Source organism: Lonchura striata, chromosome 4 (assembly GCF_050655825.1).
Source record: "Lonchura striata isolate lonStrDom1 chromosome 4, ASM5065582v1, whole genome shotgun sequence".
NCBI lineage: Eukaryota > Metazoa > Chordata > Aves > Passeriformes > Estrildidae > Lonchura > Lonchura striata.
Genome location: NC_140706.1, coordinates 10,531,711 through 10,545,116, shown reverse-complemented (window position 1 = coordinate 10,545,116; position 13,406 = coordinate 10,531,711). Strand labels below are relative to the sequence as shown.

The window sequence follows — 13,406 nt, the reverse complement described above, 5'->3', positions numbered from 1 at the left end:
ATGGGTGAGAAATGGTGCCATGCACACTCTGGGCTTTTCAGTCACCCTGGTGCACAGAAAACATGGCAGACTATAATATCTACCACAAATCTGAAGGTCAATGCACTAAAAATTTCACAGAAACTTCCAGGTCTTGGACAGTATCACACAGATGTGATTTCTGTTATTTCTCAGGAACATTATAGTGACAGGAAAAACTTATTAAAAGTTATAAAGAAATACAAAATAAAGCACGTTTCCATCATGAGATCTTTAATCAAGACTTCTGGTTCAGTTCCCAAGCCTGCTGTAATACTGAATAAATTACAAATGTCTCAGACCCTCATCCATCCAAATGGCTAGTGCTCACTCACTTGCTAGTTTTTTTGTCAATTGCTTTTTAGATAAAATATTTTTGTCTACTATCAGACCTTTAGCAGCAACACTATAATGAACGAAATTTAAATGCAACACTATAATACATAAAATAAATTTTAAAAGATGAATATCTTTTGTGGGAGGGGACTTGGGAAACTGTCCCCCCGAATTACCCTGGGAGGTGACAGGTGTGTAGTTCCCTGCCTCCCCTGTTATCAATCAGTATGTCTGTCATCCCTTGGTGCTAGAAAATTCTTTGTTCTTTATACCTCCATTGGTTCCTTCCCTGAAACCGCTCTTTCCCTTTACCCTCATTGGTTATAACCCTGCCACTCGACCCTGACTCTGCCCCCGAAGCCTTCCCTCACTGAACGCTTCATGCCTGGACCCTCCCTCTCTTGTCCCCGTTATAATCCCGATTCCGCCCCCTGTTCGACGCTCTCAGAGCGAGCTCCCTCCCGGAGTGGTTGTTTTCCCTTCGCTCCCTGAATTGCTGTTCCTCAATAAACGCTCCTGGAAAAAAGCCGCCTGTGAGCCGTCCCGCCTTCATAGAGGAAGATTTCATTACGCTATCCGGCTTCCGAGGACTCGGCTCTCTGACAAGCAGAGTGGTCAGAGACCAAGAAGCCGCAACTGGCGCCCGAACAGACTGGCCCCTCTCAGGAGTCAGCCGCAGAGCGTCTCCTCGGCTGCATCGGCTCTGTGATCCGGCTGCCCGAGGACGAAAAGCGCCGTTCGCCGCCAGTTCCACGAGCGGCTGCTCTTCGTTGAAGAAGATCGCCTAACTCGCGGGCTGCAGACACCTCGTCCTGGTTCGACTTCGAGTTTGGGAGCAGACTCCGAACGGGACGAGACCTGCAGCGCTTCCTCTCCCCCTCAGAGGCTTTTTCGTTTTGACAGCGGTCTTTTTGTGGTGAGTTCCTGGTGCCCTGTCTGGCACCCGACCCTGTCTCTTTTCCTTTTCGTTTCTCGCTTTGTCTCTTTGGGGATTTCCTTTTTCTGCAGTGAGAATGGGCAATCGCTTGTCTCCTGCCCGGCGGGATTTTTACCTCCACGTTAAATCCTCCCTTGTTTCGGGGAACATTTCTTTTAAAAAGAGGGACCTTAAGGCTTTTGTTAATCTTATTTTCGATAACTTCCCTGACACCTCCAGGGATGATTTTTCTTCTCTTATTTTCTGGGGAAATATTGGGAAACTGTTATACGCATTACAAGTAAATGGGAATTTTTCTGTGGGGCATTTTTTTCCACTTTTTCATTCTATTTACACTTTATTTAAACAAAAGGGTGAGAGTTGGGTTCCCGGTTCTCCTAACCCTCATTCCACCCCCCCCACTCCTAACCCGGTTTCCCCTAAGGGTGGGTCGGGCAGCAGATCCTGCCATAACCAGGCACAGGGCTGCTGCCGTCTCCCTGCTGCTCCCCGCCCCACTCTGTCCTCTCCTCGTCCTGGGACTGGCCATCCCAGTGCGACTCTTTCCTCTCCCCAAAGCCCTCAAACCCCTGTACCCAGTTTAAAACCATGTTATTCGATTCCTGATCTCTGTCACCACACCTCACAAAATGGCGCCGGCCACATGGCCGAGCAGCCCGCCACCGAGGGACAAAATGGCGCCTCCTCTCCACCTCCTCACTCCCTTCGGGCCCCTGCCAGTCCCCCTCAGGCTCCACCTCCGTCGAGTGCCGCCCCTGCGTCGGGTCCCGCCCCTACCACCGCGTCGATTGTTACGTCGTCGGGACCCGCCCCTCCAGCCCCCATGGCCACACCCCTGGGTGGGCCCCCGGTGGGAGGGACCGGCCTGCAGGAAGGCCACGCCCCGGTGGGAGGGAACCCCCTGCAGGAAGGCCACGCCCCGGTGGGTGAGCCTGGCCACGCCTCCCCTCAGGCCTCTTCTGGTTCCCACGCCACCGGAACCGGAAGTCGGCCTGGCCGGAAGCAGGCCATCTTGGCCTGCCGGGCTTCATGCCACCGAAGCCCACCGGCCAAGGGGAAGGTCCGAGCCCTTGCTCGTCCTGCCTCATCCTCCGATGAGGATGAGGACAGCGACAGCCCCCGGCCCACACCTAGGCCGGGAGGTGGGTGGGCCCGGATCAGGGCAGAGGCAATTAAGGATGGGGATTTGGAATTTGCAAAAGATCTGGGGCCGTTCGCAGCACCTGTGGTGAGGACCAGGGGGCAGCGGCCACACTGGGAGCAACTCCCATATGTGGAGATTAAAGAACTGAGGAAGGCTGCCAAAGACTATGGTCGAGACTCTCCTTTCTTTAAGAATGTATTGGACCTCACTTTCTCGGGCCATACATTGGTCCAGCATGACGTTAAATATATTGCCAAGTCCCTGCTCACTCCCACCGAGCTTTTATTGTGGGACATTCAATGGAGAAAGCTCCTCAAGCCTCTTCTGAAAAAACACAATTTAGCAGAGGCAATTGGAGAGGGAGAGGAAGCCATAGAAGCCCTGGCAGGGGAGGGGGAGTTCAGCCAGCCAGAGGACCAAATACTGTTACCCACGGAGGTCCTAGATGACATCAAGGAGGCTGGCCGAGCGGCACTGTTAAAAATCCCCGATGGGAAAACCCCGCTCCAGAACTTTTCAGCTATTACCCAGGGCCCAGAGGAACCTTTCATAAAATTCGTGGACCGGCTGAGGGAGGCCATCGACCGGCAGATAGACCATCCTGCAGCGAGGGAAGAGCTCCTGAGAAAGATGGCCATGACCAACGCGACAGCCGAGACAAAGAAGATATTAAGGACTTTACCTCAGGACCCCGAACCCACCATCGCACAGATGGTGGAGGCCTGCACGAAAGCCGCCTCCACCGAGACCACTGTCGCCCTTGCAGTAAGTAAGGGGATTGGGGAGGCGATGTTGACGATGAACACCATCCGGTGCTTCGGGTGTGGCCAGATGGGCCACATACAAGCCAACTGCCCATACTGGCCCCCGGAGCAACCACACTACTCGTACACACCCTCCCCAAGACCAATACCCAGGAACCCGATGCCCTACCATCAGCAGGCGGGAAACGGGTCGCGGAGCGCGGGGAGGGGCCGCGCAAGGACAACAAGTGGCCCCTCACAGCGCCCAGGCCTCCCCACCATCCGGGAGGACCGGTGGCCCAGCGGACAGTTCCGGAGGGTTGGCGGAGCCACGACGACGGGCTCCGCCTCTTCCGTAGAACCCGCAACTTAAATTCAGACACTCACCGGGTCCTCAAAAGCTCCATCACTGTGACTCTCCAGGATGAGGACCTGGTGAGAGTTCCCGCTGGGTTCCTGGAACCCCCTTACCGTAATTGTGAGGTAACAGTGTTAATACTCGGAGATTGCAGGCTCACACCAGACCGTGTTACCGTCGTTCCTGAAGTGGTGTGTTTTCAGCCGGGGTCCGAGGTCACCGTCTCAGTCGTCTGCCATCAACCACCTTGCACCATCACCAAGGGGCTCCCCTTCGCTGCCATGTACCTCCTCGACGTGGCCGACCTCACCGATCCACCAGCACAGGACTATTTCGCTGGACATGACTCCGGGGAAGACAATTTTGTCTTCCTCACACAAAATGTTTGCAAATCCAGACCAATGATTGAGACTGTTTTATCGCTTCAGGGAAAGTCCATCAAACTGGACCTGATGGCAGACACCGGGGCAGACGTCACCATCATACCCCGGTCAAAGTGGCCCCGCGACTGGGAGTTGGTGCCCCCTTGTGGCACAATCTCCGGAGTGGGAGGAGCTGTCAACTCCATGCGCAGCAAACACCTGGTAAGTGTGGAGGGCCCTGAGGGACAGATTGCCACCATTCGGCCTTTTGTTGTTTCATCTAACATCATGTTATTAGGCAGGGACGTTTTGTCCCAATGGGGTGCCCGCCTCGATATCCCTAGCCCTGCGTGGGATTTTTAGTATGGGCCACTGCGGAGCGCACCTCCCCACCACTGAATTGGAAGACCGATGTTCCAGTGTGGGTGGACCAGTGGCCCCTTGTGGAGGAGAAATTAAAAGCGCTCCATGAATTAGTAGAGGAGCAGGTCCGCCTGGGGCATTTAATACCCTCCACCAGCCCCTGGAACACTCCTGTCTTTGTTATTAAAAAACCTGGCAAAGACAAATGGCGCCTGCTCCAAGACCTGCGCAGGGTCAATGAGGTAATCGAGGACATGGGCCCCCTGCAGCCTGGCCTTCCCTCACCCTCCATGCTTCCCCGGGATTGGCAGCTCGCAGTCATTGACATCAAGGACTGCTTTTTCAACATCCCATTGTATCCCGGAGATGCCCCCAGATTCGCGTTCTCCGTTCCTTCCATCAATAGGGCGGAGCCTTATAAGAGGTACCAATGGGCCACTTTGCCCCAGGGAATGAAAAATTCTCCAGTGCTCTGCCAAACTTTTGTAGCCCAGGTGCTTTCGCCGATCAGAAAGCTGTTCCCTGAAGCGATCATCCTGCATTATATGGATGATGTCTTGATCTGCGCTGAAACACAAGCTTATCTGCAGATCACACTTTCCAAAACTGTTAAAGCCATTAAAGCTGCAGGGTTTGAAATTGCTGAAGAAAAGATCCAGCTGTCAGCGCCATGGAAGTATTTGGGCTTTCACATTACGGGAAGGACTGTCGCGCCCCAATCTGTCACCGTCAAAGACGACCCACGGACCCTGCGGGATCTCCAGCAGATCTGCGGTACCATCACGTGGATCCGACCTCTCCTGGGACTCACCACGGAGGAGCTGGCGCCGCTCTTCAACCTGCTACGAGGAGATGGCGACCTAGCTTCCCCTCGCGAGCTAACACCTGCCGCCAAAGGAGCCCTGGAGAGAGTCGCTGAGGCCATACGATCCCGTCAGGCCCACCGTGTGGATCGGCTCCTTCCCGTCACCCTTGCCATACTGGGTAAGTGCCCAAACTTCCATGGTCTGCTTTTTCAATGGGACGCTGGGCGGAAGGACCCACTCCTTATCATTGAGTGGCTGTTTCTCCCGCACCAACCAGCGAAAACTATTTCAACTCCTGCAGAGTTAATGGCTAGGATAATAATAAAGGCCAGACAACGCCTCCGGACCCTCGCAGGGTGTGACCCGGCGTGCATTTACCTACCTCTTAATTTAGAACAATTGGAATCCCTGCTTCAGACAAACGAAAGTTTGCAAATTGCTTTAAACAGTTACCCTGGACAGATTTCCATTCATTACCCTAAACATAAAATATTCAAAGACACGTTATATTTGGCCCCAAAGTCATTCAAAAATAAAACACCTATTAAAGGTGCTCTCACGGTGTTCACCGATGGGTCGGGAAAATCCCACAAATCGGTGATCACTTGGAAGGACCCAGAGAGTCAGAAGTGGGAGTCTGACATCCAACTGGTTGAGGGTTCCCCCCAGATCGCAGAACTTGCTGCGGTCGTGAGAGCATTCAAAAAATTTCAGCAACCTTTCAATCTAGTAACAGATTCGGCTTATGTTGCCGGGGTAGCAGAACGGGCAGAACACGCCCTGCTCAAAGAAGTTCAAAACAAACAGTTATTCGATTTGCTCACAGAATTAATCTGGCTGATCTCCCACCGAGAGCAACTCTATTATATTATGCACGTCCGGGCTCACACAGACCTGCCAGGAGCTATTGCAGAGAGGAACCGGATGGCCGACCTCCTTGCAATGACATCTCATTACTCTGCACCTGCACTTTCATTAACCTTACCAGACATCTTTGCACAGGCAAGGCTCAGCCATGCGTTTTTCCATCAAAATGCACCTGCCCTTGCCCGACAATTTAAAATATCAAAAGAACAAGCCAAAGCCATACTAGCCACATGCCCAAACTGTCAGTCCTTCGCCCTTCCACCGCTGCCAACGGGGATAAACCCCCGAGGGTTGGCAGCATTGGAGCTGTGGCAAACAGACATCACTCACTATAATCCTTTTGGCCGCCTGAAATACCTGCATGTGTCCATAGACACATTTTCTGGGGCCGTGTTCGCGTCACTCCACACTGGTGAGAAAACAAAAGATATCATCAAACATCTATTCATGGCATTTGCCACATTAGGAGTCCCAAAAGCCATCAAAACGGACAATGGGCCTGGATTCACCTCGACAAAATTCGCACAATTTCTACAACAATGGGGAATTGCCCATTCCACCGGCATTCCCCATAACCCCACAGGACAGGCAATAGTGGAACGCTCCCACAAAGAGTTAAAAAGGCTGCTAGAACAACAACACGATTCGGCTCTGGCCATGACACCAGTTGAAAGATTATGCAAGGCACTTTATGTTCTTAATTTCTTAAATTGTTCTGACCGAGAGCCGAATCCCCCTGCACTCAGACACTTTTGCAATAACACCAGGGCAGTTTTGAAAGAGCGTCCGCCAGTCCTCATCAGAGACCCAGAATCAAAAATCATCTCAGGGCCGTACCCTCTGATAACGTGGGGGAGAGGGTACGCTTGTGTTTCCACAGCCCAGGGTCCCAAATGGATTCCTGGAAAATACGTCAAACCGTACCTGGAGAGCACTACCACGGACCCCCCAGCGAGGAGCAACCCAGCGACCCCATCACAATCACCACCAGATAATGCAGTGGCGTGGCGACGGAGAAAAAAGAAGAGGACCGGAAGACCACCCAACATCGTCTCCCGGGTCCTCATCACAAGGACATACCTACCTCTGCAAGACTTAACAACTTCCGCCACCCCATCCCCTCCTGTGCCGTTCCCTCTACCCTCATACCTAACCCGTCATCCCTTTACCCCTCCGTCCTGAAATTTATTTTTATTTTAACCCAAAAGGGGGAGCTGGGGGAGGGGAGGGAACCAAATGTATGTTGGTAATATTGTTTTGTTTAATTTTAGTACTAGGATGGCTGCCAGAACATCATTCACCCAAAAGGAACAACAGAAGATGTCCCACTGCGCCCAGCTGGTTGCAGCCACGCTTTCCATCCTCCTGTGGCTGCATGTAGCAGATGGCTGGGTGGTACCACAGCCGAAAGAAAATGTCTGGATCACGCTGGCAAAGTCCTTGCAGCAGGATAACCTATGTCTGGCCATGGGCAACGTGGACAATCCCCTGTCCACTTGCCTGGTAGGGGTCCCCTTGGTAGCTGATGATTGGCCGGTATCCAATTCCGACCTGCTCCGAACCACGGGTAGGAGGCCTAACCCGGTCGATACTTGGGATGAGTGGACCAAAATTTTGCCCAACAGCAAAGAGGAACCCCAAGAATTGGACTTACTGGGGTCCTCCACAGCTAGATATTGTGTCAAATTCTATTATAGGAGGCCAAGTCAAAATTGGCACGGAATTGACTTGGCCAAAGACACATACCGGAAAGATGTAACACCTATCAGTAAAAAATATAACAGCCAAACCTGGTGCAATTATACTAGCCAGGTGATTTCGGTTTCATCCACTCATCCCAAGACATTGCCCAGGGGGATGTTTCTTATCTGTGGAGACAGAGTATGGTCGGGAATTCCATCTCGGCTCCAGGGAGGCCCATGCAGCCTTGGCAAGCTTGCTACCCTCACTCCAAACAGAACTCAAATTCTAGATTGGAAAAAAGAAAGACAATTGGCACGCACCAAAAGATCATATGCTCAATTCGACGAAAATTGTGACTCCAAAATTTACGATTGGGGAAAAACAAAGAGGGTCGCTGTATCCATCTTTTTACCATGGTATGCAGCAGCTAAGGCCCTCGGTGAGCTTTCTCACCTGGAGTGTTGGATAAGCAAGCATGCCAACGCCTCGTCTGCCGCCCTCTCCGATCTTCTGGCAGACCAGCAAACCACCAGGCAAGCCACATTACAAAACAGAGCGGCTATTGATTTCCTGCTGCTCGCCCATGGCCACAGCTGCGAGGACTTCGAAGGATTGTGTTGCTTCAATTTAACATCACGGAGCACTTCCATCCAAGCCAACATCCAGCGGATCCGGACTGAAGTACAGGACATCAAAACGGAAACTTCGGCTGTGGACCCCGTCCACAAACTATTGATGCAGTGGGGCATTCCCGGGTGGGCAGCCTCCATTTTAAAAGGACTCTTTTGGATTTTCATAATTATCCTTCTGATTTCAGTTGCCTTAACCATCTTCAAAAAGACGCTTACCAAGACTTTGGCAAATATTTATTTAATTAACAAGAACGGGGGAGATGTGGGAGGGGACTTGGGAAACTGTCCCCCCGAATTACCCTGGGAGGTGACAGGTGTGTAGTTCCCTGCCTCCCCTGTTATCAATCAGTATGTCTGTCATCCCTTGGTGCTAGAAAATTCTTTGTTCTTTATACCTCCATTGGTTCCTTCCCTGAAACCGCTCTTTCCCTTTACCCTCATTGGTTATAACCCTGCCACTCGACCCTGACTCTGCCCCCGAAGCCTTCCCTCACTGAACGCTTCATGCCTGGACCCTCCCTCTCTTGTCCCCGTTATAATCCCGATTCCGCCCCCTGTTCGACGCTCTCAGAGCGAGCTCCCTCCCGGAGTGGTTGTTTTCCCTTCGCTCCCTGAATTGCTGTTCCTCAATAAACGCTCCTGGAAAAAAGCCGCCTGTGAGCCGTCCCGCCTTCATAGAGGAAGATTTCATTACGCTATCCGGCTTCCGAGGACTCGGCTCTCTGACAAGCAGAGTGGTCAGAGACCAAGAAGCCTCAATCTTTATTTTCTTTTTCTGTGTTTTGAACATATATAAAGCCCTACCCTAATAATTAACTTGACTGAAGGTAACATCTTCCACTACATGTACCACCATAAATAAAGGTTAAGATTCATTCAGGTGAATAGTACTCCTCTTAATGATGAAAAATATAAACTTGGTTATTTAAAGCAGTCATAGAAATAGTTTTTTTCTTGGCTGTACTTCTATTTCATCAAAGAATTCACTATTTTGTTAAAAGGGCATTTTGAAAGAGTTGGGGGCTGATTTCAACAAGAATCTTTGTTCTGTTTCCCATGTGTAGTCTATATCTAGTGCTTCAAGCAGTTTTGATTATTGTTTTTGTTGGTTTTCTGCTACAACAGTTTTCTCTGGTAGTAACCAGCTAAGCAAAAACAGGCATGTGATTACAGCAATATGTTACAGTGGGTACTGCAAAAGGTGGGAAAGAGTTGTAAAGAAGGGAAGAGGAAGTGGGCAGATATGGCCAAACTTCTCTTTTCTGGAGTATTCCCAGGTTCAGAACAGTGTAATGGGATGCATTCCAGCATATTTTAACTCCTTCCTTGACAGGTAGAAAATCATTTGCATATAGTCTTGTGGTTCCTACACGCACAAAATATGTAACCAGCTTCATCAGCCTCAGCACAGACCTGTGGATGTCAGTAGTAACACGCAGGGTTTAAGAGCATTTTTTATTTTCTGAATGTTTGCTCTTCTCTGGTGTAGCTCTTTATGCCTGTGAAACCATTTCACTTCTCTATTTGTTCTACCTTGACCATTTTTTTCTGCCCTGTTCTCCTCTGTGTTATCATCCCTTGTTCCCAATTCCTGTCTTCTGCCAGCTGTGATCTGGATGGAATTCAGAGGATCAGACAGATTGGGATGGTCAGATGACTTTGGCAAGGCAAAGATCAAGGTGTATACTGGAAAATCCAGCTTTGTTCAGGTTTGATAGCAGTGATTGCTCCAGCTCTGGCATTTGCTGCTCTCTGCAGCTGCATGTCAAGGGCATCCTTCTGAACATCACCAACCTCCCAGTGCCAGCGGAGCATCTGCTGTGCACTGCATCTTCTTCCAGAGGTTAAAAGCCAAGCTTACAAAATTTGCCAGGGAATCTTTTTTGCAGCATTTAGCAGCCATAGCTTTCTCTGCCTCAGTGGTTCTCCAGCATGTTCCTCCTGCAGCTCAGTCTGGCTTTTGGCTTCCCCCAGCACTCCTCAACCATCGCCCCCTGCCTCGCTCTCCTCCTGATAGCTGTGGTTATGCCCTATAGCAGAGATTTTTAAGGATTATCCTCTACCCCTGCTGGCTAGGCCAGACAGGAGGGCAATTGCTAGGAGTGCCTGTCTCCTTCCCAGCTGATGCATTGTGCTTGCTCTCTCTTTTATGTGTGCTGGCATGACTTGCAATAGGTTATTTCACTTGCAGTCGTAACTAAGGCTAATAAAATGCTATTATGGTTAATTATATTCACCAGTGAGGCACTTAAACTTTACATGAAATGGCATCCCAGTAGGCTTCAGTTTTCATAACACATGGCAGTTGGAATGGCAAGGTTTTAAAAACCATGTAATTTCATTAGAGAAACTAGACAAGCACTTGAGTAATTTTTTTATGACGCGCTTAATGGTGTTGCCATATACATGGCTTGTAAATAAACAAACAAAAACAAAAAAAAAACCTGGTGGAAGGCTAGAGGATGTAAGGGACACATACATCTGGCACAGGATATTCCAGCATGCTTCAAGCACTTGCTGTTTTAATAAGCATTTCTCAGCACCTTGTGCTTATGAAAAGGTTCAGTGAGGTGGTGTTCATTCATGCCCATTTCAAGAGCTGACTTGTATTTATTTTTTTTTTAAGAGGTCTGTGAGGTTATTGTAAATTCTCTTCAGACCATTGGAATGTCCTGCTGTATACCAGGGAGTTTTCTCTCTTTCTTTGTTGACTAGAAGACATTTATTCCATACCGGCCTGAATGCTACAACTTCTAAGCTAGCTCCACAGTTTTGTGATGACCTTTTTCATCTTTTGGGAACCTTTGAAAATTATTTTGGGACACTATGTTATTAATTAAATGCTCTAATGTTAACCTACTGTTGTCAGTTTGAGCCTAGTTAAGACTATTTATTTCTGAAATCTGAAACAATATTACAAAGTTTTAAAGGTGTGCAGATGACAGAAAATAAAATCATATTTACCTATGAGATCAAATCAGGGAGTTTTATTTTCCTCTCCATACCCAGCTGCATAGGTGTGAGCACTCCCAGAGAACCAGGCAGCTTGGTTGTGCACAATTCGAGGCCATTTGCAGAAAAGACTCTTCAGTTTATTAAGAGTTTTGCTTGTCTTTACCTGGGGTTTGTCAGAGGGTTCATGCATAATCATATTTTATCTCTTTTCAGTTTTTATTCCTCAGATTATTGGACTTTTGAAAGATAGTTCTGAACTTCTGGGTTAGTAACTTTTCTTAATGTTTTGGAAATAACTATTGTGTCTTTGGCAAACTTGATATTTGACAGTAATTCTGGCAGATCTTTACCTGTAGAAAAGTGAGAAACTTCTCTGGGTTTCATAATGTAATTTGCAACTATCAGACAAAATGTCTCTGTTCTCCAGAACACACAGCTCATATTAACATGCAGTTAAAAACACATTTTACAGAAGGCAACTGCTACTGAATCCTGGCTGAAACTACACGTGATGATAAATAACCAAGACAAAGTGTTAATCTCCAACATGGCATGACTCCATCACTCAGCCTTGACTCTTTGGATATACTATAATAAAACACTTTTCTGGTGGAATTTATATCAGTTGTCCAATCCAATCTGTTAAACACTTTTTGCCATCAGAATTTTGAGTGGTTCCAACTAAGTCTGTGAATCAGGAGTGCTCGACAGATGCACAGAAAACAAGGAAAGGAATTAATAGGATTATTAAATCCTGGGGATAGGACTGCATTTGTAGGGAGTATGGAAGCACAGGATTAAGCAAATACATATGTGAAGTGGAGGAAAGCTGTAGGTGTCCTCCCTAGTGTAGGGAGGTAGACATGAAAGAGGCAAATAGCAGGTTACTGGGGGGAAACTTGCAGAAGGACAGGAAAAACAGACTGAAGGGGAAAGGAAAGGAAAAGCCCTTCCCTTTTCAACACAGTGGAAGAGGTGAGGGTGGGAAGGACCAAGAGCAGCAGAAGCATTATGGACAGCTTGGAGAGCTTGAAAGAACTGAGACGGTCATCGGAAAATGAATTTGTGGTGAATCATCACAAAGTAGGAAATCATGGTTATTGTAGAATAAAGGAAAGCCATCTTGCTTTTAGTTTCCCTAAGCTATATTTTTGTCCTTTTAGTAGGTGAATTCAGGGCTCTTTAAAGAGCAAAACCAGTAACACCAACTTGAGGAGCACAAACTGTGAACAGATGTTTTGCAGTCTCTTGTGTGTCATTCTGTCCCAGTATCTGCCACGTCTGACGTGACCTATAATAAGAACAACTCTGAATTTTCACTTCTCCTTTTAACCATGGACTGCAATAGTTTGGGACTGTGTGATGACTTTGTAATGTTGACAACTGAGGACCAAGAATAAGGTGCTAAATGCTTTTTAATAACAACCAAACATAAAGAGGCAAAGTGTCTAGAGGCAACATAAACTGCCAGCTCTGCTTTTAAAAATATAATTTGCTAAAAAGCAATCCACAATGTATATATCTATTTTCTTTTAAAACACTCATTTAAAACAAAAAAGTACTAAATCTTGGCAGAGGCTTTTGGCTAAAATGCAGGAAATATATTATGAACAGATTTTTACACTATTTTTTCATGTTATTTTTCCTATATACTCCAGACCTATGCGATATATAAAATAATATATTTCCCCTTTATGTATGGAAAATACTCATCAACTTTATGGTTTCATTAAAGCCAGAGAAGAAAGAAATTTCCAATGTAGTTAATGATAACAGTTTTAAGTGAAGAAATGGTGTCTTGAAATTGTGAAGGTGGCATTATCCAAGACTGATATTCAGACTACAAATAAGATAACAAATGAATCATTCAGATACTCCTTCATATTTTCAAAATATTTTCTAGTTACTTTGTTTCCAAAGACCATTTTAACAGTTCCAGAGGAAATCTCTTCAAGCCAAGGTAGGTTCTTCTTAAATTCTTTCCTTTGTTCCACTGCAATGTAACACCAATTTTTAAAGTGAGTTTAGAAATCAATGAGATAAGGTTTCTGAAGAACAATGAGCAAGCATGGAGCACAGGACATTTTTGGACCTTTCGAGTGTGCTTGTATCTTAGAAGCATTCCAGTTTGTGGATGCTTTCTTTTTCTGTCCTATTGCATTCTCTACTACAACAATTCATGTGCATAGGGACCATCACATA

The 13,406-nt window shown here is 47.7% G+C and overlaps 1 protein-coding gene across 1 annotated transcript; it reads left to right on the top strand.

Annotated features, from left to right (window-relative positions):
- Nucleotides 1-487: 487 nt before the first annotated feature.
- Nucleotides 488-4,264, top strand: LOC146767529 (uncharacterized). The gene is made up of 2 exons (XM_085577640.1): nt 488-3,200; nt 3,684-4,264. Exons 1-2 carry the CDS (start codon nt 1,368-1,370, stop codon nt 3,939-3,941), a joined length of 2,091 nt encoding a protein of 696 aa, XP_085433766.1. The 5' UTR covers nt 488-1,367; the 3' UTR covers nt 3,942-4,264.
- Nucleotides 4,265-13,406: the final 9,142 nt, after the last annotated feature.